The sequence below is a fragment of the Fopius arisanus genome, unplaced genomic scaffold (assembly GCF_000806365.1).
Source record: "Fopius arisanus strain USDA-PBARC FA_bdor unplaced genomic scaffold, ASM80636v1 scaffold00048, whole genome shotgun sequence".
Taxonomy (NCBI): Eukaryota; Metazoa; Arthropoda; class Insecta; order Hymenoptera; family Braconidae; genus Fopius; species Fopius arisanus.
The window spans coordinates 928,925-956,781 of record NW_011887787.1 but is presented as its reverse complement, the minus strand read 5'-3'; the positions used below and the strand labels follow the sequence as shown (position 1 = coordinate 956,781).

General features: G+C 35.2%; 2 protein-coding genes across 9 annotated transcripts; one reads left to right on the top strand and one right to left on the bottom strand.

Annotated features, from left to right (window-relative positions):
* Positions 1-24: 24 nt before the first annotated feature.
* Positions 25-17,953, bottom strand: Ssdp (Sequence-specific single-stranded DNA-binding protein). Of its 5 annotated transcripts, none has more exons than XM_011306588.1 (14): positions 16,871-17,949; positions 16,227-16,299; positions 16,078-16,139; positions 15,531-15,615; positions 15,381-15,422; positions 15,009-15,095; positions 12,932-13,039; positions 11,831-11,905; positions 10,609-10,657; positions 9,973-10,002; positions 8,370-8,578; positions 8,126-8,296; positions 6,886-7,086; positions 25-1,200 (listed from the first exon to the last, which is right to left on the bottom strand). In XM_011306588.1, the coding sequence occupies exons 1-14, from the start codon at positions 16,924-16,926 to the stop codon at positions 1,096-1,098; spliced, it is 1,353 nt and encodes a 450-aa protein (XP_011304890.1). In that variant the 5' UTR covers positions 16,927-17,949; the 3' UTR covers positions 25-1,095. The 5 variants fall into 5 exon arrangements, with proteins under 5 accessions (XP_011304890.1, XP_011304894.1, XP_011304891.1 ...); XM_011306590.1 differs by lacking the exon at positions 25-1,200 and adding an exon at positions 1,626-5,905 and having other exon boundaries at positions 16,871-17,952; XM_011306592.1 differs by lacking the exon at positions 8,126-8,296 and having other exon boundaries at positions 16,871-17,953.
* On the top strand, positions 17,501-23,318 carry Atg10 (Autophagy-related 10). Of its 4 annotated transcripts, XM_011306594.1 has the most exons (6): positions 17,704-17,777; positions 17,979-18,223; positions 19,313-19,457; positions 20,307-20,535; positions 21,396-21,561; positions 22,634-23,318. In XM_011306594.1, the coding sequence occupies exons 3-6, from the start codon at positions 19,350-19,352 to the stop codon at positions 22,740-22,742; spliced, it is 612 nt and encodes a 203-aa protein (XP_011304896.1). In that variant the 5' UTR covers positions 17,704-17,777; positions 17,979-18,223; positions 19,313-19,349; the 3' UTR covers positions 22,743-23,318. The 4 variants fall into 4 exon arrangements, with proteins under 4 accessions (XP_011304897.1, XP_011304895.1, XP_011304896.1 ...); XM_011306595.1 differs by lacking the exons at positions 17,704-17,777; positions 17,979-18,223 and adding an exon at positions 17,501-17,586; XM_011306593.1 differs by lacking the exon at positions 17,979-18,223 and having other exon boundaries at positions 17,693-17,777.
* Positions 23,319-27,857: the final 4,539 nt, after the last annotated feature.

Here is a 27,857-nt window from a genome sequence, read left to right as displayed (position 1 = left end):
GTATTAATGAAAAATCTCGATCAATTGGTAGGATAGATGACATTTATTTCATTTCATTATCGTTATAATTATATCTTTAAGCTACTGTTTGCTATAGTCATACAGAATACCTACAATTATGTCCGATAATTATGCGTGAATCCAGAGAATGCGTTAAAATAATTTCGCGCGATTGTTCGCCTTCGGATTTAGCTCGATGGTTTTCACGTAAAAATTGATTGATTCGCGCGATTGGGTCCAGTAGCAGCGGTTGGCCGAGTGGACGGAATGACCCATTGGGATTCATCGATTGTTAGCCGGAAATTGATCAAGAGCATGCAGTTATCGATCTAGAACCGGCTGGGTCATTCATCATTATTCATTGGATAAGAATATAAAAACTCATCGAATCATCAATTTTTAATCCGCTCCGCCCGAAATCCCAGACACATTCAATGATTTCAACGCGAATATTGTGCTTAATTACTTCTCATCCTCTGTCTCTCGTCGGTTGACAATTATTTCAATTTATTCTATTCAATGAATTTATTCAACGAATTATTGAGTCAACGACGATACGACACGACTGGCCTAATTTTTATTTAAATTATATACTTTTCTGCCTTTTGGATAGCTCTCAGGGCGTCCGGGAAATGAATTACGCTCATTAAAGCAGAATAATTATTCTCCTCGGAGAAATATCTGCTCGCAACGTAATTCTCCAGCGTCTTCGTAACACTTTAAAACCAACAAATCACTCGTTTTGGTTTTTCATAATCTTTTCTTCATGATTCGAGATGATTTTATTCGACGAACCGAGAATTGCTTTTTTTTTTCAATTGTATTCTCCCGACTTTGGATATTTCGTGAGAGAAAATTAATACGAATTGTCCTTTTTTTTTTCCCTCCAGAATCGTGAAGCTCGATTTTTTCTCAACACCGAATGCACTTGTGCGATCTATGAATTTGAGAATAACCGGTTGATGTCGGATGATGGGAAGAGATTCATCGGTTCAATGAGAAAATTTCGAACTTCTGGTGATTCTGAAGTGATGGGAGATGCGGGAGAAACGATTATATGCACTCGGTTCGTTATGTCCAATTAGTTGGAGATAATTATTGCATGAAATAATCTGGTTGGTCTGAATCCTTTTCAAACCTCTTGGCCTCCTCCTGCATGCTCTCCTTTATCTTGAGAATGGCTGCTGACTCGTTCTGATCCTGCGAACCAACCAATAGCAGGCCGGTTACACCACAAAATCCAACAGCAACACAAAAACACCCAGGAAACTATTCATTTCCAGTGATGATCACCATCTTTTGATAATTTACAGGGTTAAGTGGACAAGAGGATTTTGCATTTCCCTCGAAAAAATTATAAAATTAAGCATTTATTGTTGATATCCTTTCCTTTTTCAAGTCTTTCTTCACAAATTTCTGCGAAAGGATTGACGAAATTCACGTGAAAAAATATAGCTTTCAAGTTTTATTATTATTTAATGTCTCATGGGGTACTGTCATATGTTCTCGGTAAACTTTTGCAAAAATTTACAAAACTTCACCGAAATTGTAGAAATATAAACATACGACTATAAAAATTGCAGAGTCATTGAATAATGATAAAATGAAACATTTTTTCACGGTTTCCCAGAAATTCATTTTTATTCCTCGAAATAGTTATTTTGTTGATTTTATTCGGAATTTTCTCGAGGGGAATTGAGCTACTGCTTATCACCCGATTAGACAGTTAATATTTGAGACAATTGATAATGAACTTCTCTGAATTTTCAATCGATTAAAAATCGAATTACACTTGATTGCAATTCTCAGGATCAATCTGGAAATAAAAACCTTTGTCGGAAAATAAATGATCGTGTAACTGGAAAAACCAAATTTTCTCGAATGTTCGACGCGAAATTGCGACAACTTTTGAAACTGAAATTTCAATAAATTTCTATTGTAATTATACAAATACTCATAATGCGATCCTCTTGTCCTCTTCCCAAAATGTTGCTTCAATAAACGTGCGGTGATGGTGCGTCGGGTTTGGGCTCCGAGAGAGAAGTCAAAAAAAAAAATCAATAAATAAATAAATAATCAATAAGAGGATTTTAGCGATTGAGAGGATAGTTTAGGATTTTTTGGTGATAAAAAAAAATGCTTTCATCAGGGTGCTCTGACCCACAACACATGGACGTTAAATGTAACACAAGTGAATGAATAATTAATATTTAAAAAAACGGTAATTTGTGCCCAAAATGGCGGCCTGCCCCCCACGCACGCACACCTCCATCGATTGAAAATGAAGAATAAAAAAGTAATAAAAAAGAAAAAGCAAAAAATTTGAACTGTGATTCCATCATTTGTCTAATTTTTATAATTTTAAGATTATTGCTTTCTAATTTGATGTTTTTAATTTATGGCAAATTGGCAATCCACAATCGCAATCCGGCTCACGCATCCATGTGCTACAGGTCAGTACAGCCTAGTACTATATACAGCCACCAGATTTATTTATTCATCATTATTTTATTTCGAAATAAAATCAATCAATTCGCATTGTTTTACCATTAAAATTTCATCTTCAAATACCACTTCACTGATTTTTCCTTCATTTAAAATTATATTCGACGTCGTGATACAGAATGTGTGTCTCAAGCACTCGATAATCGATAAGATATCAATGACAGAAGAATTTTCAAACTGATCACTCCATTAGAATTCCCTCGAAACACACGTCCTTAGGACTAAAAGAAAAAAAAAACCCGGAAAATAACTACGAGATATTTATAATTATCCGGTAGCCAGCACCCTGCGGGTTCAATTAACAAAATTAAAAAAAAAAATATATCGAAACGCAATTATGTCAGTTTAACATGATTACATTATTGTCTCGATCTTCCTGGCTCAGACCTATATTTCTATCAATTAAAATATTCCCATCCTTCAATAGTTGAATTCAATCTTACGTAACTCTTGAAATAATTCTTGAAAAAATAGTATCAAGGTGCGTTTACACTTCAAGAATTTATTTAAAAAAAGCTCACTGCCCTCGAAGGAGCATCCGCATGTCACTTTCAGGATATTCAAGCAACTTTTCCTATTTTCAATCAGCAATTTTCTCAATTAAATTGCCTTGGACAATTGAAAAAATGTACAGATGCTCAGCGTTATCCAACAGCATTTCGCAAAGATTATTATCATTCCCAAAAACATTTTTTTAACATTAAAAACTTGTTACTACACTAAAAGCTGAAGTGGGAAAATTGATGTGAAAATTATTTAAAAAATTGGCATTGCCAAGTTGGCCAATTTCTTTCGAGATTGTGAAATATTTCCTTGAGACTAAAAACGATGAATAAAATGAAAAACCGTGTAAAAAAAGTAGCAAATAAAATATTTGCAAAATAACCAGCAAACTTAGTTTAATGGTATTGAACTACAAATGTACAGAATCTAAACGAAAAAAAAATAACTCGCCAAATGCTTGAATATCCTCAAAGCAGAAAGTAAATCCACAAACAAAATAAATAATAAAAAAAAACGCGTTAAACTGCTCTCAGAACGAGATAATTCTCATTAAAACGTGGCAACCGTATCTTAAAACGTAAGCGTACCTTCGACGTCGAGTATATTAAGTCTCAGAACGAATCTCATTACAAAAAAAAAAAAAAACTGCAGGACGAATTTTTGAATCGACAGGTATCGAGCAATAAACCATTGTTAAAACAAATATGTACACGGATTCAGTCTCTCAAACCCTAAAAATCAACCATAAAATGGTGATCAAACGAAAATGAAAAATCGTTGATTGTCGACCCAAAATTCCGTTCTCCTCGAGTATTTTACATGAATTATCATAACGTAGTTTGAATCGTTCAATTAACGAAACGTTAATCAACTAATAGCAGCACAGCATAGTCTGGTACTGACCTATAACCACCTGCGGACGGATGGATTTCCATAGTATCTCTAATCAATATCTTTCTCATGACTTGTCAAATGAATTTTTGTCATTCATTGATCATCATAAATGTTAAAATCAGCCAATTCCATTCATTCACTTAACGGTCAGTACTCACACTGCCTATGTTTTAAATGCATACAAAAATATTAATATCTCCATATTATTTTCATTAATTCTGATTCAATCATCATCGAGTTATTGACAATCAATCAATTGAACGCTGTGGCAATACCGTTGAATATGGAAAAAAGTGATTGCTATGTTAGATTGAAAAATGTGAGCAAAAATTTTGTCGCTTGTTTTTTCATTCAGCAACGATCACCCATGGAATCAAGCCTGGAAGCTTTGAGTATTATTTTTCCTCCATATTTTATGTACATTCGATGACTTATTGACGTATTAAGTATTAATCTGGCCACTCCTACTCTTCGTTAGTATCTCAAACAAAAATCACTGGGTTAATCATGCTGCACCATTGTTAATTCATATAATTATTCAAATGAAAACACGTATGAAAAATAAAATACACTGTTATAAGCATCACTCATGCTGGTTATCCCATCAGAAAAAAAATATATAATCTATGTACAATTAATGGATAATCCCTTCGATTGAAACGAGAGTTTAACGAATGTATTTAAAATTGCAATGATTATTACGCTTCGACCTTTCTACTGAATGCACAGCACGAAATTTTCATAATTACGAATTGAGTCGTTAATTGTACTTTCCCACATTTCTATTTACAAATTAAAAAAATATCAGGCATTTTTGTAAATTGAGCAATCAAGCGGCAAGAGAATTCAAACCTTCAATGATTTATTCGTTGATACAATGGGAAGTCTATTCCGATTTAGTGAGCAAGAGTGAATGATAACGGAATTATTTCATTTAAAAGAAAAAATTGATGAATGAAGGGACTAGAATTTCATAAGCGGATAATTTTCGTCTTATGTCTTCCTTTTTTCATTAATATAAAAATCATTAGAAATCTGCGATAAGTTATACGTCAATAAAACTAAAAAAAAAATTAATATTGACGATGAATTCATGTCAGAGGTAAAATCTAGGGATTAATTTCTGATTCATCAGATAAAATACAACTTACAACAGATTCGACTGTACTATTTCACGAAAAATATCCAATGCATTAGCAAAGTGGAGAATAAATCACCTATCGATAACTAAGAAACTTCCAGAAGTATCATTAGTAAAAAATATTAATCAAGCAATTAAGCCCAAATCACAGAGCGGATATTGAGTAAACAGCCTACATTACATCAGGCACCGTTTGCTTGAGGACGTCATAAGAATTCCCCATTCCAAATTTCCGTATTAATTAACTCCCCTCCTCAATACTAACTCTAAAAACAGTTTTCCACCAGAGAAAAGCCGTTTCTCATGATCCCAGGGAATCCTTACGACATCCTCGATAGCTGAGAATTTTCTCCTTTCAAAAGATAAAAAAAATAAAATAAATATAAATAGTCTGAGATAACATAATCCCTAACTAGAAATACGAGAGAGCCTATTCCTGACTTCGAAGAAGTTGAAAAAAAAAAATGCAACTTTGAGAGTACTAGCGAAGCATATACATAGTCTGTATGGCAGTAGTGGCATAAGTATCAATAATCAGATCTTACTTAACAATCTATGAACAAAAATTATTTAAAAAATAGTGGGAGAATTGACAACAGAATTGACGAACGTGTGACTTGACATTCCCACATTATTCCTTGTGTTATCGTTAAAACGACACTGATAGTGAATCTAATATTGATAGATCGATCGTTTAAATAATTATCTCTGCAACGTTCACATTATCGTAAACTTGCTTAGGTTAATTACTCTAGTTTTAAACGGGTCGAGATCCTTCCATCTGTCTGTTACCCGGGGAGTTGTACAGGGTGTCTTATGAGCTCGTAGCTGGGTCCAAGGTGATATCGAGATTTAAAAAAACTGTCGAGAATACAAGAACGTGCACGTATGCGGTTAAACTGAGGTATGTCCCATCAGCCCGAGGGAATTAATTCATGGAGAGTAAATCTTCTGCCAAGTGGTAACAAGTCGATTGACCCAAGAGAAATATCTCTCAATCTAATAAAGATAGCGAAATTCGGCCTATTACCGATTTTATTGATCTAATTGCACTGTACAAATGAAGTCTTAATGAAAATTTCGCTGTCTCTCTTAGATACATGGATATCCCTCGAAATCTCATTAATCTCGACTTTTTATCACTTCACTATTGAAATGATAGCATCAATTTTGTTATGAGGAACAGAGGTAGTTCAGTTGGAATTATTCGTCGCCTATTGATCTAGCTTTGTGAGGAGGAAATATTCAAAGGATTTATGAGAAATACAATTGGTTTAATTGTCATTATAGCATTGATAATTTTCAACTGAAAATTTCAAAGGATTTGTTGAATCCTAATTGAACATATGAAAATCTTTTTCTAGTTGTGAAATTTATCCACCAAATCACGAGATTGCAGTAGTTTCGTGTTTCTAAACGATTACACATACATATTCATTACTCCATGAAATCAGTTATTAAAAAATTGTAATAATTAATGATAAATTCAGAAGCTCTCATTACTGTCCAATGATTATTTTTCCTCCACAATACCGGATCTTCGACTGATTGTTCAAATAAAAAGCCAAAAAGGCATGATAACCTCAGTAATAACAAAAAAATATTTGGTGAATGACTGAATCACCTCACAGCGTGAGAAAACATCCTGACAGAAGCTGTTACTATTTGAACCCAATAATTAATCAGGGGCATGCATATTAGACATTAACCACATAAATATATTAATAGCAACGCGATACGTAAGACGTGGATTGTGATTGCAAAAAAAAAAATTGTTTTTAATGGTTTTAATGGATTGAAGAGAAGTCATCGGTGAGTCTAAAGAAGCTGTCAATACTCACGTTTTCACCGGGACCACCGAAACCTCCCAGATTGTAATCTCCCATTCCACTGCCACTGTCTTCACGAGGTGTTCCAGGTCCACCATTCGCTGGACTATTCTTCATTCCATCTAAGCCATCGCCATTTAATACTGGACCCATTGTGTTTGGCCCCATGGGACCCATAGGACCACCCTCAGGCCCTCCGCTCATTGGGAAGTCCTGAAACATTTTAATAAATTTCATTCATTAAAAGATGAGAATCATTATTTTTATCATTATTATCTACACACACGACAATGTTAAGAATTTCGTGAAATTTCAGTCACACGCTTGCCTGGATTTTCTATTTCGGAAGTTTCAACTTTATCTTGTCAGCCTGAAATATTTCTACAATGGCATTTCAAATTGTTTTTGTCATTTTTTTTTAAACTCTTTTATCAGAGAGTTTAAAAAAAAGGTTTCAAATTGCGTTACGGAACCCAGGGCGAGGGTTATTAAAAAAAAGTGATAAAAGAGAGGAAAAATTGTTGAAGCGTGGCAGATGGAGATATTGATTCCAAGGGATTCGCCTAGGTCACGGAAAAATGGAAAAATACACAGTTTACGATCGGTAACATTTTACATTCCATATTGTCCTTTTTGATTCTATATTGTTATTGACTTTCAAATGGATTCTTAATTATTTTTCTGTAAACTGGCACATCCCGTAAAATCAACATCAATATCAATTTTTCTTCCTTTTTTATCCAAATTTTTCAATAGCCCTTGGAGTAGTTTCCCTTGCATAATTTGAAATGTGAGTTAAAACGTGGTTTATATTAACAAGATAAAATTCCAACGAAGGATTACGTTCGATAGATCGATAGATAGTACATGCGGGCGTCAAATGGTAATTGATTTTTCAATGATAACTTCAATTTTCATGCACGTCGTGAAAATTCAAAATTAGATACAATTAAAAACATCCGGAAAATTGGGGTTTCATGTTGGGAAATTATTGGAAAAAAGGGAAAATAGTGCTTGAATTTTCAACAATCTCACGGTTTTTCAGTGCCACATGAACCTGAAAATAGAGAATTCTCCAAGAAATTCATGGCACTTAGTCATTGTTAAAAATGTCAAGTTTTTAACAATACAACAGATTTCAACTATTTTGTCGGAAGAGTTTGTCGTTGTTTATTAAAAAAATCTCGACGCTATTTAACTGCTGTTTGTTTTTTTTTGTTTTTTCAATTTTATCAATTAACGGGCAACTCACTCCAGGCATATTGCCTCCAGGTACTGGTTTCATCATGGTGTACATATTTTCACCCCCACTATTACTGCTGTCTTGTGGACTTGGCATTATGGGTGTACCTGGACCTGGTGGCCCTGTCGAGCCTGGAGGACCACCATAATTACCCGGAGACGATGATGAGTAATTCATAGGCTGTTGAGAGAACCACAAGAGTTAATTTCCCCGGGAAATTTTCGCGTAAAAACCTAAAAATGAAGTAACTCACAGTGGATGTGTTGGGCTGCCATTGAGGTCTACCCCCAGGTCCTGCCATACTCATCGGTGGCATTCCAGGGCCCCCAGGCCCTCCAGGACCTAAACTACTGTTTGGAGGTGGTCCTCTCATTCCTGGGCCATAATTCCCGGGGCCCATCGGTCCCATTGGCCCTCTCGGTGGATTCATCCTCGGATTCATGGGGTTCATACCAGGTGGACCTATAGAAATACACCTTCGTTATTCCTGTTTCATTATTCTCTCTTTCATTACACCATTTTTTATTATTCTCCAGGCTAACTTTAGATCACTAATTGGCATTGATACGAAGAATGGATAAAGCGTGGCCCAGTCCAAGGGAAGAATTCCTTATTCTATCGAAATAATCGGTGCAGCTCGAATTGTTGGAGATTTTTAATGATTATGATAATGCAGTGAAATTAAAATTATTCATTCTATTATGATTTTTCCGAATATTTTGGAATTGAAAATCTGAAAAGAAATCTTATTTTCGAAAATTATCTACCTCACATCTCCGGAAATTTGTAAATAGTTACAGTTAAACAATAATATATTAACCGTCAATCACGGAAATTCAGGATTAGTAATATTTCGCATATTGTTAGATAAATATTTTCAAACGTTTTAGATTTTAAAAAATGCATATATTCTTTAAATTCTTCAACTAATCGAGCCGCTGGGCAAAAAATAGGTCTTTTTTAAAATTTATGACCCACCTCGCCCCTTGAAACACAAAGCTATATAGGAGTGCATGCAAATTTATACAAGTATCATTTTTCGAAATAACTGATTAGGACGCAGGATTGTGGCGTGAAAGCTTGCGGAGTTCTGAAATTAAAAAAAAAATATAAGAAAGCGTAATGTCTGGCTCACTCTGCATGTGTTTTTAGGCATTAGAGTTCTAGAAGTGACAGTTAATTAGTCTTCCCAAGTAAAAATTCAAATAATCTCTCAATCTGTCATGTGCATTGATGCATGACGTACTAATGGTGCGAGAAACGATTTAAAATCCCCAGGGAATGATTATTTGAATTAAGCGCTGATGGCATTAACACAAAACAAATCCGAATCACAAGGATAATTAATCACATTAATCATAATTAGCTGTTTAGTCATTAGGACACATGAATCTAATCAAAATCCGTTGTCAATTTAAGGTAATGACGTTATCTCTGTATTTTGTCATGCTGAAGTGCTAGATCGTGAACACCAGAGTGTGAATTTGTGTCGATTGTGACAGAAACTTGTGCGTCTGTATTTCGGTGAAAAAAATTCCACAAAAAACATCACTAAAACGTAATTAATGTGCATCTTAATCTTTCAGAAGCTATTACCAGGGCTTGATTAAAAAAATGTAATAGATTGTAATAGAATTGTAAAATTCCAGGAAAGCCAGTACTGAGCACAATTATTGGAGTCTAGGAATGATTTTTCACAGGAATTGATCTCCGTATTGATAAAGTAATGACGAGTAGGCAGAAAAATGAAAATAAAGGGGGGGCATGAATAAATAAAATGGAAAAATGTTGATAAAAACCAAGAAGTTAGGCTTGACTAAGTGAGTGTGATTCGATTGTTGGGGTTGCTTTCCTACCTTGCCACCCTACAAACTCTCCAGCTTCGCCTGAGGAACACAAGAGCACACATTAGTACGGCAGGTAGGTAAGGTATCAAGTTGATGGCAGAGCCTAGTTGTTCAACAGTGGTACAGTAATTATTTATTATCACTTTCCCCGATTTGAACGATCACAACCGCACAAGAAAATAATTCCTCATTTTATTCGACTTATTTTCACTTTTCTACTGAGGGAATAAAATAACTGCTCCAGGGATATATTCAATTTACAAACGATTACCTTCGAAAAAGGGAATCAGAACGTATTGCAAAAATCTACCGCCACAAATGAAAAAGAGACTTCGGTACTTCATCAGCTAAATTTGGAAGAGAAATAATGGGTTTTCCGATGGATTGACCTACACCACTGCTCTCGACCAGGCATTTCAAAGGAAAATCTTCAAATTAAAAAAAAAAAAAACCAATCCACTCCACATCACAGCAATCCAATCCGTTGTAAATGATAACGCGTTCGTTCAATTCGCTGTGTATTTGATATTTATGTAAATCTTGGTAAACATGCGGCTATATCATTCTTCTGTTGAAACGCTAATCCGCAAATAAATTAAAGTAGTTGAAATTGAAGAATTAGGGGTGAACGAGTTCATTGCTTACCTTGTCTCGTTGGATCCATACTATTTGGCATCATTGTTTGTCCTGGTGGCTGTAACACAGGAATAAAAAAAACTATTGGTTTAATCGAGAATAATTATTGTTTTGATCGTTGCGTATTTCTTTTATCATTTGCCTGATTAATCAACTGGGAATTAGATTGGGAGTTGTATTTTTTAAAACATCGCTAGGTGCTTTGCATTTAATTGAATCTAATCTGTTTAATGTTGATTAATAAATTCAATATTAGACATTTTCTGTATAATTTATATTTTCTCCTTTCTAATTTGGATTATATATTTGATTAGCTTGTACGTTAAGATGAAATACATGAATATTTACGAGAATCGCAACGGCCCGTGGATGTTATTTAAACGGAATTACTATTTTTCAAAATTTGACACCGGAAATTCGACGCATTATCCTCGATAACTCCTGATTAAATCTATAGAATTGGAAAATGCGAACGGTATTGTAACGACCATTAAAATAGTCTATAATAAAGCCTCATAAATTACATTGAATGCTCCCATAATTAGGCGTAAACGCGCAATTTAGACGGTGACCCAAGGTTTAAAAATGGAAAACTTCAATAATCCTACGAAAACGTAATTAAATCAGATAAAACCAAGGCCATTCCGTAGATCATAAAATTGACATTAAACTGGTGCATGAATATTCTTATTAATTTTCTTTGGAAATATAGCAAAACTGAACGGCAGTGAAAATTTTAATTAAACATAAGAATTTCATTTTCAGGTTCGAAACGCCATGGCTCCATGAAAAGCTGGGAATCCCATAACTCGCGTATTTTTTTGCAACTTTTTTTACGTGCCTTCAAGGAGTACAAATTATTACCTCGATACCAAAGGAAGCGATGAATTATCCCAAAACCGAAGAAAAGGAGCAGACACGGATCATTTATTTATGGATAGGGTGGACAGAAATTGTTTAATTTTTTCAATGTTAGTTCATGCTTGGTCCTATCGTTATCGCACCTGACGCAATGCTAAAGTGTGTGATTGCATTTTTATGAGCACTTTCTCAAAGGCAATTCATTGGAGAACAGGCAATACGTAAAGACTGTAGCAAACAGGCTACTGCATCTGATAAATAATCAACTGCGATTTGAAGGAGTGGGAAAAAACATTTTTCCAATAGCTCGCGCACTCGTGATGCAGAGAAAATAATATTTCTAAATATTTATTCACAAATATTAACTCACCCCATTGAAATCATTTCCCATTTGTGGCATACGAACTGTCGGTCTAGGTCCTGATGGATATCTGGGTCCCATAAACTGTAACAAGAATATTCATTTATATTACATCTCCACATTCAACTTTCTCCCTTGAATTCAAATTATGTAAGATCTTGTCACGGTATTCAGTATTATTAATTAAATTATTTAATGAAATGTTCTGATGTTCACGCGTTAGGGAGTACCACATCCTTCACAATTGTCAGTTACAATTGAAATTGAACGTTCGTTAATCAAAAAATTCAGTGAATTATTACTATATAAAATTCAGGCTAGGAATTGGCGAGGGGTTTCAAGATGCCAAATAATCTGTTATCCGTTAATAAATAAATGCAAGGGCTTTTTTAAATCACTGGAAAGGTATCAACTCCCAGTCTTACCTTGCTGATAGTTTCGCAACATTAAAAGTATCCGTTTGGAAGAAACTTATGAGCTGTTGATGCACAAAGCCGATTGATGTAGCTTACCTGATTATCTCACCGAGTATTAAACAATGTTTTATAAATAATAAAAAAAATAAGTGAGTGGAATGAAAATTCCCCAGGTGAATAGTGTCAATAATCATAAAGTAGCAAAATGGTGAGTTCCAACGAATTGATTTCCCCAAATTTGTAAATTTTGGTCATAAGTTATTTTACATTTCAAAATCGTAAAGAGATTATTGTACTTCCTATCATAAAGTTATCGGAAATTTGAAATTTTTTTACAATGAAATTTTGCTGATACCTAAATTATTTCGATGAGAGAATTGAGGGTTCAAAACAATTGCAAAAACTAATCACCAATATGAAAAACCAGTGAAAGACGTTCCACCACTCCACTACTGGATTATGAATAATCAATCAAACAAATAAAATGAATATCATGCTGATTGTGTTCAAGTTAGTAACACGTAAAACGCACAGGTATATCGATATAAAAAGAGGATATAAGCAGACTCTAAAGTTAATCCAATTAATGCAATCGATGACGAGGTAAATTGGACGAAATGATGATAATGAACGAATGTGGTTAAAATAATAGTTGATAAATGAACGTGACGTGTGTGTGTTGAATGAGGCTTACCTGGGCGGGCATCATCTGCGAGTGTGAGGGCGGGGGTGGCTGGGGGTGCTGGGGAGATGGCTGTGATGAGGGGTGTGTGGGCGGAGATGGTCGCATTGTCGAGTTGTTCTGCAACAAGCAACGCAAACGACAGACATGTAGCAACACTGCGATCCAGGCAACAACTATAATTACTAGAGAGGCTCGAAAAAAGGGGGTGAATGTTGTAAAAAATATGATCATGGGTCGATGAATCGTTGTGACTTCCCCTCATCGACGATTCGCGAAAATATTTCACCCCAGTATGATTTCGGTATCATGTTTAAATATTAATGGAAGTAATATTAATTGTCAAAATATTTTCAGCTAAAATATCACGTCAAAATATTACTCGTCAAATGTTTACTAACTGAAATATCATGTCAATATCTTGAAGTTTTTTTTTATTTCGTTCTACTTGATTTTTTGTTTTCATCATAATTATACTAACTTTAATGATTTTCTTATCACACACTAATCAATTGATAATTACCATTGAAAACAATGATAGCTAATAATAATAAATATTGATTTTGTATGAAATATTTAAAAAGCTTTTTCATTTTGGTCATTATAATACATTTTATTTCGTGTGATATTTCTGAAAATAATATCTTTGGAAATGATATTTTGACGGTTAAGATTTTGGATAATAATATTTAGACATGTAACTTACGAGTTAGCATGAAAATTCAGCAGTGAAACCGATTTTTCACGGCAATTAATAATATTTTGTAGTTCCAAAAGAATTTAAACATTTGAAAAAGATTGCACTTCCTCCATTGCTGAATACATCTCGTGCATTAATATTTTTTTTCTTCTCCAATCGTATGGGACATTTATAGGACTGCTTACTAGTAAAATATAATTTTTATGTGAATTTATGATTCTTTATCTTTTAATTCCTCGATCAGGGATATGTTGTCTCGTATCAATAGAAATCCCAGGAAATTATCCACTTTGAGTAGGGTCAGCACATACGATAAGAGTTATCACAGCGATAAATTTAACCGTACAGTTTTGCTGAACGTGGACGAAGATATGAATGAAGAATTGAGCAAGCAACATATGCAAAATCCTGTCATCGGATGTTTCTTTCGCATATGAATTTTCACAGGAATTTAACTAGTCTGGTTCACTATTAAAATGCCGAGAGCACGCCATGAAAGTTTGAATTTTAAAAGTATTTTCATATCCACTAGATGAAGATTTTCCTTCTCATTATGCAAGTGAGGATGCAAAAACATTTCAACAATATATTTGGACAGGTGTTTTGGCTCTACTGTTCTATCGTGGTATATCTAATCTATAGTATCTAGACGATTTTTGCTCATTGTTATTAAAAAATCATTTGCATTTATCCTACGTTGACTCATCACTCAGCAGAGAAATAGAAAAAACAGTCAGTGATTGGACGAGCGCACATATATTAGTTAATAAATACATAGCATAGGAGTAATGAAAAATAAATATACATGTACGTAAAAATAGTGTTGTCAAGCATGGACAAAAGACACTGATACACTTGTTTCAAAATTATCGATAACAAAATTAAATAATTCAACTCTTTTCAGTGATATCTACACTAAATTTCCAGCCCCCTAGAGCACTAGGTTATTCCTCCCTAATAAATCTAAATAACCAACAAATAACATTTGAATCAAGTGTAACTCTAGCCATGAATTTATACTGAAAAAATATCTATAACAAATTGGATGGAGACACAAATGTTAGTGGGGGGGAAAAATAATTTTACTTGTGAAAAAACGTTCATCCCTTCCCAAGTATAAATTCGATTCAATTATCTGGACAACATTCACATTTATGTACAACGTGCACCGTATGAGATGATTTATCATTTTCAATTAGTGATATTATTGTTAGTAATAATTATTCGTGAAACTATTGATTTATCAAACAAAACATTGATTGTTTCTTAGGTGTCTTGGTACATAAAATTGATGAAATTATTTATTTGGGGACATTAATTGCAATGATAAAATGAATTTTGTAAAGGAAAAATAGTAGTCGATTGAAAAATAGGATGTGATTAACTTACTGGAAAGAATCCAGGAGGCATTGGGCCACCAGGCATGCCATCATTGGGTGGCATCTGCCCAAGCGGAGATGGGGCTGGTCCAGCATTCTGTAATCATCTTTTCGTTAAGCAATCGAACTCCCACAAATATCAATGGGATAACCACATTCACGTAGGTGAATTAAATTTTAACATCATTTCCAAGTGAAAGCGAAAGATTCTCGTCATGCAGTTGAGGATCGGTTTGTTATAATAACCGAGAATGGGGAATTAGCAATCCATTAATTTAGTTCAAGCCCAATGATTCTAAATTCAAGCATTCAATGGGAAGAATGTCGACGAGTTAAGTTGACACCCTGTTATATGAATGAATTATTGCAGCAGAATACTTACGTGAGTAATTCCATTCACTCCATAACCACTGTTTACAAATCCCTAGAAAATCGATACAAGCCAATTAGTTTAATTTATCATGCAACTGGCGATAGTTCCATGTTAAGAATATGATTTGAAGTCAATTTTTTGTCAAATTTTTATACTCACATAGTCGTGGAAAGCTTTTGCTTCACTACTGTGTTCACACGAGTCGCGTCTCTCAGGGGCTGCACAATACAAGTCCCAGAATACACTGTAAAATAATATTCAGTCCATTTCATTACCTCATCTAATAAAAATTACACTTCAAAGTCATCACAACTTTACAACTCCAAATAATCCCCCTCAATTCAGATTTTATGAACAACTGTACTCGACATTCAAATACTTTTACTGTTACAAACATTAGGAATGATATTAGTTTTAAATATTCGACACTTATCGCTAAATAGTGGGAATTATCTGAACTCTGGCGGAATTATTATGCATGAATAGAATTTTCTGTAGATTAAAAAAATTAAATGTCAGATTTAGAACTTTAACCGTTTAGGTCTCGATCCAAAATCTTTTCAATCTCGAAAGCTATTGATTCTAGGAGGGAATACTAAAGGATCTTTTTCATCGGGAATGTAATGATCCACAAAAAGTCCTTCAATGACTCTACTTGAAACCGATAGTCTCCCATATAAATAATTGAAAACATGCAAAAACTTACCACCACCACGAGTGTAGAAACCCTGGAGGCTCGCCCAATGTGATATTCTTCTCCCATCGAATCTGTAAAATAATGCCACCGCATGAGTATAAAAAATCCAAATACCTCCATATTAAAATACATAGAAAATGAAAAATCCCATGAATTACCTCCGACAGGAATGTTTGTGCTGCTTTTTGTGCTCCAACATGCAATAGATACTCGTAAACATACAACGCCAGCCTGAAAAAAAAGAAACGACAAACAACTGTAAATATCCCAATGAAACAATAACCAACTACAACAACTGTAACACAGTAAAATGTTCAATGATTTCCGGTCTGCTTCAAGTGCATTAATCGGCCGAGTGTCAACGACCTGGTCCGTCAATCCTAACGGAATTCTCCATTCTTTGCGGAAAAAAAAATCAAGGGAAAAGGCTCTAAACCGTCCACGTATTCGTGTATGAATTTGTTCTTCACAAGGCGGCAAAGAATTTTGCGTGAGAAAGAGAGGAGAAAGGGGCCCCGGATTTTATCTAGAACATGAACAGAGGTGCTCAATCCTAATCCCCTGTCACGTGTCCCATGTACTATGACTTGTCAATAATAAACGCCTAAAGCACCACAACACAACAGCACGAATTCCTAGCTGCGTCATTTTTATCATCTCAAATGGTTGAGAGCAACGAACTCCCATGTCAAAAGAAATTTCAAATCCTCTTCAAACTTGTTGATATCCATGAGCTAATCAAATCTTTTATTAGTTTTCATTTTGGAGCGTGGACTCCGAAATAAATAATCAAAATACGTACTTTTCCCTGGCTTGACTGTCTGAGGGCACAGCAGACCCCTTCCCCTTGGCGTACATTGTTGTGAACTTGTCAATCTCTCCAGCGTTGAACTCCACACCAAACCCTCAAATATCTCCGAAAAATGAAAAAACCCTCAATAATAATTCTTCGAAAAATTCCGAGAAATATCACAAAACTCAGAGTTCCTCACACCCGGGTTAAATCGAAATAAACTAAAAAAAAAACAAAGGAAGAAAAAAGCTCCCTCGCGTCACTGTCCAGCAATTTCGCCTGATCTCCAGATGCCTCAAAAAAAAAATCCTCAAAAAATAGTTCAGTTATCCTTCAGCCAACGGCTTCACTCCTCATGGCTCCATTCGCGGGTTGAAATCCGGCGTTAAGTGGCGCGTCGTCATTGCAGTACAACAAAACGAGTGTTATTCCACCGAAAGGAGTGGAACGTTTATAATCGAGAGAAAAAAAAAAACGTAAACTCCGGTGTAACGACGCGTGTTGAAGTGAGACAGTGAATAATCACGAGCCAATGGTCTAAAAACTGATGGTTAGGAGTAAGAGGGAGACACTCGAAGCTGTGGCGTTCTCGCCTTTTTCTGCAGGGGCTTCTTCACGTATTCATACTGTTATCACAAAGTTGTATTATCACTCGCGTCCTCAGACCCCACCATTGGTCCGCAAAGTGACAATTCGATCGGTCAAGGGTGATATTTCGACTCGAGGTAAACGACTTTTTTTTTTCCTCAGTCAGACAGGTCAGATATTAATTATTTTATTTTCCCCCTGGACTATGTTGGGACGAAGTTACGCCTCTGTTGGTCACTTCACTTGGTCGTCGCACCTTACTTCACCGCCTAGCATCGCCTACACCCCCCACAGTATAACACTCTTTCGACGCTGTACACCAACACAAGTGAGACTATTTTTTTACTCCCCCCCGACTGCAGACCCCTCTCTTTCTCGCGTTTTGAGGATTTTTCGTGATTCTATCTTCGTTCAGGTTTCCAATTCCCCCAAACCCCTCGCAGGATCCACCAAATTCCCCCTCTCTTTCACTCGCCGACGTAGAGACGCGGGTGTCACTCACACATTTACCGGTTGCTCGGTTTTTCAGGGAGGGGAGAATCATTTCTCACTGATACTTGGATAAATGCGTGGATACACCAACTGTCGAGTCACAGACACGCGCGCGTCTGTACCTCTTGCCGCGTCTCGACTCCCCTCTACGTCGGCGCACTGACACGTCTACCATCGGCGCATGCGCTTTCACATGGCAATCGGGTGCGCGCGCTGACCGGTCGCAGGGTTCAGGAGCGGATGGATTGTTTTGAGTTTTAGCTCCGAAACCGCGTGGGAAAAGTAGGTGTACTCCATTTCAAATTCCACTCCAGTTTCGAACGACAAAAAAATTACGTTTGCCGAATATATTTAATAATTATGGGAAAATCCCAAGAAATCCCAAAATATTTTTAATGGAAAGTTAGTAAATTTACTAGCTACAGTCAATTAATTCAACAGAAACCTTTTCTTCTTGACATACATGACATATATTTTGTTTGGAAAATATCAATTGGCTAAAAATAGTGGAAACATGTCAGTATATTTTGCCGAATTTTTTTCAATAATGTTTAATTAAATGTTTACTTAAACAATTTTTATTTTATTTAGTTAGAATTTGAAAATTATAAAAACGTACGAAAATAAATGTATAATACATGATAGTTGGCTGGTAAATATTTAGTATATGAAACGATTAAATATCAATTATTACACATGATTTTCAAGGTCATATTGTAATTCCTGCATATGATATAAAAATTAATCTGAACCATAGGAACGATGGCTTTAATTTTTCCTCAACTTATACATTTCTGTAATCGCAAAATCGCCGCAATAGATTTCTCATTAGTACGTCACTGATAAATTGGCGATTGACGATTGGCCCTAGAAACTTGCGCGTACAACTCCGAATGTTTACGACCCCCAACACAAAGGCGTAGGTTTCACACATGACAGAGAGATGGGATTCAGATGGGTAAAATCAGAAGGTAGAGAAAATGGAAGGGGAATTCGAGGACGATCTTGTCCGATGTTGCACGAGTGCTGCCGATTTGACATAGTCGACAATTGACGAGGCGCCGAGGGGGTGATGAAGGGGAGGCACTGGTTCTTCTCATGGGTGTGCAGCTTCCCCTTTTTCATTTTTCTCATCGAATCGATATGACATTATTATCCTAATGCATGCAGTTCTGTTTATTCTTAAATACTCCCGAAGATCCGTAGATTTCCACTGGGATTGGAATTTCAATGGCGAGAAAATGCAGATAAAAAATCATTGGAGATGCGGAATTCTGGTCCCTGGGGCACAGCATCATTGAGATTGATTAATTAATTTTACTGGGGATTTTTTGATTAATGCACTGATTAATGGGATATTTATCTATTTAGGTTTGGAGCGGTCTTGCAGCTTCAGGTTTTTATTGAGATGGATGGTCCAGGAACATTGAGTTGGGACGAATTTCTCATCGATGCGAAGAGTCTCGTTCGGGTTTCGAATGAAATTTCGGACAGCTGGGAACTCCGTGGTGACGAGGTAATCCACGCGCAGATCGATAGAGGAATGACTCTCTGCCGAGGCACTCCATTATGCACGTATATTTCATGCTGTGTTCATTCATGTGCATGGGATAGCAACTTACATGAACTTTGCAGAATAAAAATACTGCATTCACATGTCTTCTCCAAAAATTGATTGAGCAATGAACTTGATATTGAAATAATAATTGGGACATAATTGGGACTCGAATCCATGATCTTCGGGTCTGCAAACTGCATCTTCGAATCCAGTGGGATAATATCCACTTTGAATTTCGCAGAATAAAAATATCAGGTTAAAAAATCTTTCCCAAAACTGTTTGAGCAATCAAATTTGACATTGCAAAGTCATCTGCGATGGAACCGAACCCATGACCTTCGATTTCCCAAGCAAGAACTCTCAATTTCATTCTTAATGAAATAATCAATAATTCAAAAGTTGATAGAGCTTTGAGCTCGATTGAACCCCGCGGAAAAATATTTGTAAATACACACAAACATATAATAGAAAAGCGCACAATATATAAATAGAATAGAAATATAGAATAGAATTATAGAAATATAGCGATATCATCAAAAAAGTGACACCATCTTCAGAAGAAGGATCGGACAAAAAGAAAAGAATGAGTGAATCAATTATAATCAAATAAATTAATGTTATATTCCTTACAATATTATTACTTATTAATACGAATTGATTTAATATTTGTTACAATATTTTTAATATTTTTACATGAGGAAATGTTTCTCTCGTGGGAATGCGTCACATTTTTTATGAAATTGACACAATATCTAGTGCGTATGAGTTTCGTATCAATGAAGTTCTTCTTTTTTGGGGGGGTTGCAGAGAGCACCTGGACAGGCTTACTTGTGTAGAAAGGCGAAGACGTTTATATCGAGCAATCTGGCGAGTGCACTGAGTGGAATATATCCCCAGGGGTTGGAGAATTACAAAATAGTTGATGATCCCTTCGAGGCAAAAAAGGTGGAGGATTGCCCGATGTGTACAGAACACCATGTGCTGTGGTCCATGAGCTACGGAGTTCCTGTTCTCTATTTCAATGCCTGGATTTCAGGTACTCTAAGCAGGAATTAATAATTAATTACAACTATATCTCGACGGGAATGCACCTATCATAATTAGTATGACACAATTATTCTGTAATTTCATAATGCACTGCTTTATTTATTGCAATTGAAGTTCCGATTCTCTGCAATTTCATGTTCTCGTCCTGTTGAGCTATCGATTTATTGATCGATGCCCTTGAGAATCGGTCGTGCATGAGCGATTTGCCGGGAAATCTGTATTAGACCTCAATCTCTCGATTGGGCACTCGTAATTGTTCGTTCGAAGTCTCGAGAGTTGTCTCGGGTAGAGAATTAAGGGTAAGAGGAACGCGGAATTCCAGTAGATGAAGTCAATCGGAAATGGAAGGGCAGTATTTGATCCTGAATGTATTGATATTCGATGGATTCACCAGAAGATTGCCAATTTTGGAGTACTTCGCAGTGCTTCTAGAAGTCTATTTAGAGATCCAAAGCAAATTTTGGTTATTTGCTCTCGCTGATGAAGTGGGGAAAGCAGATAAGTTGATTTTACTTGGAGATGAGCGGAAAATATGACGGCGACTGAGAGCGCAAAGTTATTTTCAATGGAATTTATTATAACTCCTATCATCCATACCGAGAGAGAAATATTCAATTAAAATGGAAAATTAGATGAAGTGCTCTATTATACTATTACCAAAATTTCAATCGAAATTACAAAATTATTTCCCACAACTTTTAATTTTCTTATTGGAGTAATGATTCCCGTTTTTACAAGTTCCGGTCTATAAATTAAAGATTCGATTTTTCTGCGATGGGGTAAACCGTTTTAAAGCTCTGAAGTTATTTCCAAGGATCTAATCGCTGAAATTCGATGTTGAATGTCCAGATTTTCCGGGAGTGAATGCAGTGACAGTGGAATCAATACAAAATCTCGTGCAGCAGGGAGTCGGCTACAATGAATTATCCCAGGCCATGCATCCAATTGAAGGAACAACTTTTCTCCAGTTTCACCCTTGCTTGTCAGGAGAACTCATTCAGAACACATCGATGAGGTAAGACACTCCAATCCCTAAGACATCCACCTAAATAAATTCTCGTACTTTCGAAATGAGGAAATACTGCAGATGGTGTTATTGGAAACGCAGGGGAATTTCGGTCCATTCATTTTGGCTCGGTCATTTTTGTTGTGGAGATGAGTAAACTTTTATTTGATGCCATCCATTAACTTGTCAGAAACTACAGAGACAAAGTATTACGACTTTCCCCAAATTTAAGGGGCAAATCCCCCTTGGCTGGGGGAGATCACGTAATTTTACGTGATTTTTTTTCCTCGCGTAGCGAAATTCTTTGGCTGATTCCCCCTGTAAAAATTCCGGTAAAAATGAATGTATTTAGACAAATTATTCGTTGTCCCACAAAAGTAATTTATATAATTTAATTAATTAACTCTGGAAAAAACCAACAAGTGGAATAAACATAATTATAACAAAAATCTGTTCGTTCCAGGAGTTTCTCTCGCGTTGATTGTTATGTGAGGGAAATTTTTTTTTGCGGAAGATTCATCAAGTGCAATTCTTTTAAATTAATTGCCCGACGAGGAATATGCGGGAAATGTTTTTTTCTGAGAGATTTTATCCGTGGAAAAAGCGTCGGACTAACGAGTACCGAGCGAGATAGTGAACTAATTCAATTGAATTTTCGACAAATTGCAATTTTCTTTTTGGAAGAATAATAATTCATCAATTCTTCTGTCAATAATTCATACTGAGTCAAAGTGAATATTTAAAAAATTTCGAGAATTGATACCACGTTTTCAGTATCATCATTTTCCCTACATTATCGACCAATCGACAAGACAGAAAAACTGCTAAAACTTTCTTTCAAAATTTTTTTTCAACCCCAAATTCTTCAATAATTTCTGAAAGAATTTTACCAATTTGTATATTAAATTCAATGAATAGTTATTAAATCAAAATTGATATTAAATAAAATTAAAAATACATTAACAAATTCTTGCCTTTGCACTGGTGGAATCTCTTCCGCTTTCCAAAAACTAAAGAAAGAACTAAAAACTCAAGTAAATTTCTATAAGAAAAATGAATACAAACGAAAAATTATTTTCAGCAAGAACAAGTTAGTCAGTTGGCTGAGTACAGTGGCCCCATGTGCCCTAAACTTGAAGTTGGACCCAAAGTACTTCAACCTGACCCTCGAGGGAAATGGCAAGGGCTGACGACGACGATTAATGCCCAGACGACTGGTCCCAGTCATGATAAACAATAGACAACTAAAAATAGAGAGGAAATAAAAATGAACAAAAAGCTTCACAGAATGATGAATTGGTTTGACTTATAGGAGTCCTCCAGCTTTGCCCATTTTTTCCTCGATGAAAGCGGATTGACCATCTACGGAGGATTTTGTTTAATCAATGAATGGTGGAGGGTTGAATCCTCTCATTATTCGCTGGAAGGTTGCGAGTGGGACGTACGTACACACATGTATGCCATTGATGATGAGATTATTGATCCCGGGAGAGTCAACGCTCGTGCGAAATCCCAGAGCTAGAATTCTCCATTGTGAATGTGAATCGAGATTCGCAAGTAATTTGCACTCTCCACTCTTTTCGAGCCATTCGCCAGTTCAATTCAAACTGGTGCGACTGTTTTAAATTTTAATGAATATTCACTATTTTCACGCTTAACACAATTTTTATACAATGAATAATCATTACTTACGAGTACATTGTTAAAGATTTATTAAAATTTCAATCATAAAGTCATCTCAATTTACAATTATATGAGTTTGAGTTCAATTCCAATTAAGATTAAAACGAAAAATAATGGATAATGAGAAAATTGAAATGAAAAATTTCGGTTTTATCAGGAAATTAAAAGAAAATTTGAGTTTTTGAGATAAATGATAATTGATTTTTCAGTGAAGATTGAATTTTGAGTCTCATCGTAAAAACTCAACATCAAATATAATCTGAATGTTTTAAATTGTTCGATTCGTGGGGGAGGGTGTGTAAAAGTTCCACACATTTTCAATAAATTAATTAATCGGTTACTAAAGAATTCAACAGAAATTTCATGTCACTTCGTTGTTATTAATTTCGAATTTTACTTACAATTTCAAATGTATTTTTCCAACAGTGTAACCACTGCACAATAACTCAACATAATTGTATTCTATTCTGAATATAAATAATAAACAATGAACGTATCATTCATAGTGTCATAGCGTCATTGAATAACTGAACAAAAGAAGTAATGGAGAGACCTATCGTGGCTTACGCTCATTATTCGGAAGCCCTCATTAAATTTTCAATGAACCCTATTTCTAATGAATACTCCGTATTCATTGTCAATCCACCCATCGCCCCCATTAATTCCCATCATTCCTCCCGGTTTATTCAAATTCTCTTTTTTTCCCAACTTTTGTCCCACCGTCTCAATCCCCAAACGACGGAGATGAATTACTCCGAATTGATCAACGAATTATCGCAGAATCGTGAGGGATCCCAAGTAAAAAAAAAATTCCTGAAATATTTCTGAGATTAATTCAATCATTTTAACGCACTCTCTTAATTGCAATGGAGTGAAATAAACACCCGGGGATTTTCCGATTCTTATCAACAGATTGTTTTTTCCCAGGAGGCGGAAATAATGGAAATAAAGTGCAGAAAATGGTTGGAGGTGAAAAAAAAATGGGATGAAAGATCGAGTGAGTGGGAAGCCCGCCTAAACGTCAACCAAGGTGGATCCTTAGGGATGCCCGTTGCCATGGATACGTGGAAGCTGCCGCTTGTTGCGTACCTGGAAACTCAAATCCCACCCACTCAATCCCTCACCCTGTGCTGTTCGCTCTGGCAAAAAAAAAGAGAGATGAGTTACAAAAATAGGAGGATAAAAACCCTCTGACTTTTTTTTACCCTCCTGTCTCCCCGCCTCGTCACCTCCCACAAACCTCTCGCTTCTCTTTCAACATCTTCTCCCGCGGATTTTCTGGAATACGCGGATTCATGGGTGTCACACGCTCTCGTTACCCCTGGAAATGCGAGAAAAAGGCGCGCGAATAAAACGTACGGATGTTGCTCACTAGTGTCTCGTTAAAATTGACACGATTACAAATAACTCGAGAATTTCAGACACGATTTTCTCTCTCCACGGAGAGGAATAATCACTTATAATGCCACGAGAGCTTCGAAGTTAGCGGATATTTACCGACAGGTTCTTTGCAAACAAATCAAGGAATCAAGTTTTTCAAGTTAAAAACTCACGAGCGCGAAGCGCGACTGACTTTTCTGGGACACTTGACAAGCCGTTTATTTGGAGAGAATCTTTCAGGAAAATATCTGATTAATTTCGAAGCTCGTGTCGTATTCGGGGCATTATTTATTTCGTCCACATTTCAGCCGATAGAATTGCACCATGAGACGAAGTCTATACTTGAAAAATGATAAAAGATATTTGAAAAACGCAAAATAATTTAATCTCTGAATTTCAATCAGTAATTAGTAATTTAATCATTTAATTAGATTCAACAGTTTTTTATTTTAAGTACAAATAAGAAAGAAAATAATCAAAAAATAATCACTTACAATAGCAATAATTAATATAATAAATAATACCACACATGAAGGAGTTAAACTTGATGACTTTATCTGTTTATAGGGAAAATTGAGGGAAATGCTAGATAAATTTCAAGCTTGGGGTATTCGATAGATTATTTTCTCGACCCAAATGTCGACCAATAGAATTTCACCATGAGACGGAGTCTATACTTGAAAAATGAAAAAAGATATTTGAAAAACGCAAAATAATTTAATCTCTGAATTTCAATCAGTAATTAATAATTTAATCATTTAATTAGATTCAACAGTTTTTTATTTTAAGTACAAATAAGAAGCAAAATAATCCAAAAATAATCACTTATAATAACAATAATTAATATAATAAATAATACCACACATGAAGGAGTTAAACTTGATGACTTTATCTGTTTATAGGGAACATTGAGGGAAATGCTAGATAATTTTCAAGCTTGGGGTATTCGAGAGATTATTTTCTCGACCCAAATGTCGACCAATAGAATTTCATCATCAGACGGAACTCACAGTTAAGAAATTAGAATTTCATATCTGTCAGTTTGTCGTGGAGTGAATTTGACTTGTTTTGTTTCTGATATATAGCAACTACTGGAGGGAATTATCAAAAAATAAATAATATCATGTAGGTTTTACCACGTGGCGTTGAATGGCGCAACTCCATTAGTCGATATTTCGGTCGGAAAAATAATCCGTATAATATCGAAAATAGCTGCGTCGAATGATGCTGTTCTATTGGCTGACACTTGGGCGGACAATCAAGACAAGGGTTAAGGGAAATTACAGAATTTTAGTTCATACACCGATTATGAAAGTGAGAAAATTTGTCGCGGTCTACAGGAATTTGAGGAATTATTGTGTTAAATTCGTAGAAATAATGAATAAACAATGTCGATTACAAAAACGAATCGATGTGGACGACATTGAAGAGTCGTTTGGGAATTTACATAAGCAAATAATTATTTTATAGGAAGAAATAACAGAGTTTTTTCTTTGGTGTCAATTTTTTTTTTTTTCGTAGGGACGACTGCCATTCAGTCTCCTAGAGAGATCGTTGTGGAGTACAGACACTTTAATGTGCCAGGTGAATAAAGAAAAGAATAAAGAGAAGGAAAACTGAATCTCTGAAGAAACAGGCCACAGAAAAAATAGACCCATGGTAATTTTGTCCACTAATTGGTCCACTAAGTTGGGGGTTCTAACACGTGCGAGCTATTTCTTCCTGGCTTATTTCCTCTTCTATACCCTTCAAATTAAATCAATTGCATTTAAGTTCATTTATGCTTCTCGTAATTCAAGATAATTCTTCACAGAAAATTCAAATGCTCCGGAAAAATTCCGAAATTGTTTAGGGAAATTTTCATTATCAACTTTTCGTTTCGGAATTATCGAATAGGTTTCCAATTTTTATTGATTGGTCTTTATCGACAGGTCAATTATCAAAGGAGATATTTCTCTCTAATTTGTCAATTGTTCTCCACAAATCCGTCATAAATTTGCGTACAGTAATTGATAAATTGTACACGCAGCTTGAACTAGAATCGATGATAAAAATAATCCACCGAATATCTCTCGAACTTGATTAGATATTTTCCTCGCGTTTCCCTGCCTGGCAGCAATCAAGAAACGTTTTCCTTTTTAATCTCTCGCACTGTGCGTTCTGTATTTCTTCAAAAAGTTTGTCCCTCTCATTGTGATCTAACGAAACAATCGGGAAATATCTGATAATTTTGGAGGTGTTAGGGTGAATACAACTGACTAAAACTGAATATTTCTTTGAGGTGACGGTGTATGAAATTATAAAAAATATTCATGCTCTTATAATTTTTTTAATTTAGGCATTCGAACCGGTTTTGAGATAATTGTATTGTCAATCTCCTATTGATTTATTTCTAAGTGATTCGGGTTTTGATTTCTGTTTTTTTACTCTCGTTTTTATTGGCTTCTTTCATTCGTTCTTTTTGAGAGATAAAAGCGAGGGAAATGTTTTTTGAAGAAGTAAAATTGAATTTCACAGTGTAACTTGGAGAAACCCTCCATTTCCTAAACTGTGCGCTTTCATTTCCGCATGAAAGAGTAATCGGAAGGGGGTCTGATGACTCGTAACTCGAAGAAATTACAGAAATATAATACAGGGTGGGAAATTTATTGGAAATCAATTTACAGTTCGACGGGAATTGGATTTATACACCAAAAAAGAAAGCGCAGATTCAACGCGCACGTCTGAAATTTGCAATTAATTTATTTTCATTAGTAACCAGTCTGATTCTTGAATCAATCTTTCCATGAAATTGTTAATTCATGATATATAATAATAATACTGAAGGATTATTTCGTTTTTTAAAATTCTGTTTGCAATCGGATTTTCACTTGAATCGATCTTGCGCGTACTTTAATCAAGTAGATGCAGAAAACAATATGGAAACTATATCCGTCTATACATAGCTATGCATATCAAAATATATGTATTTTTTTAAATTTAAACTAATGTATATGACGTGCCCCGCGTGGGATATGAGGTTTTATAATTTGACATCTAAAATCTAAATATTCGAAGAGTCTTAAATATCTAAAAAAAAAAACAAATAAACCCATAATTTGTTTTTTTTTTAATAAAATTCAATTGATAAATTGTATATGTATATATAGTATGATATATATAGCTTAGTTATGCGACGAAAAAAGGTGACAAAAAAGTTTACGTTTTTTTTTTTAAAAGTGAAAGTGAATCGGAAAAAAATC

Coding starts and splice junctions, on each gene's coding strand:
- Ssdp (XM_011306588.1), bottom strand. CDS start 16,926: ATGTACGCCAAGGGGAAGGGGTCTGCTGTGCCCTCAGACAGTCAAGCC. Junction 15,423..15,530: donor CAAAAGCTTTCCACGACTAT/GTGAGTATAAAA, acceptor TCGATTTTCTAG/GGATTTGTAAACAGTGGTTA. Junction 11,906..12,931: donor CGCAGATGATGCCCGCCCAG/GTAAGCCTCATT, acceptor TTCTTGTTACAG/TTTATGGGACCCAGATATCC.
- Atg10 (XM_011306595.1), top strand. CDS start 19,350: ATGGATGGTCCAGGAACATTGAGTTGGGACGAATTTCTCATCGATGCG. Junction 20,536..21,395: donor TTTCAATGCCTGGATTTCAG/GTACTCTAAGCA, acceptor TTGAATGTCCAG/ATTTTCCGGGAGTGAATGCA. Junction 21,562..22,633: donor ATTCAGAACACATCGATGAG/GTAAGACACTCC, acceptor AATTATTTTCAG/CAAGAACAAGTTAGTCAGTT.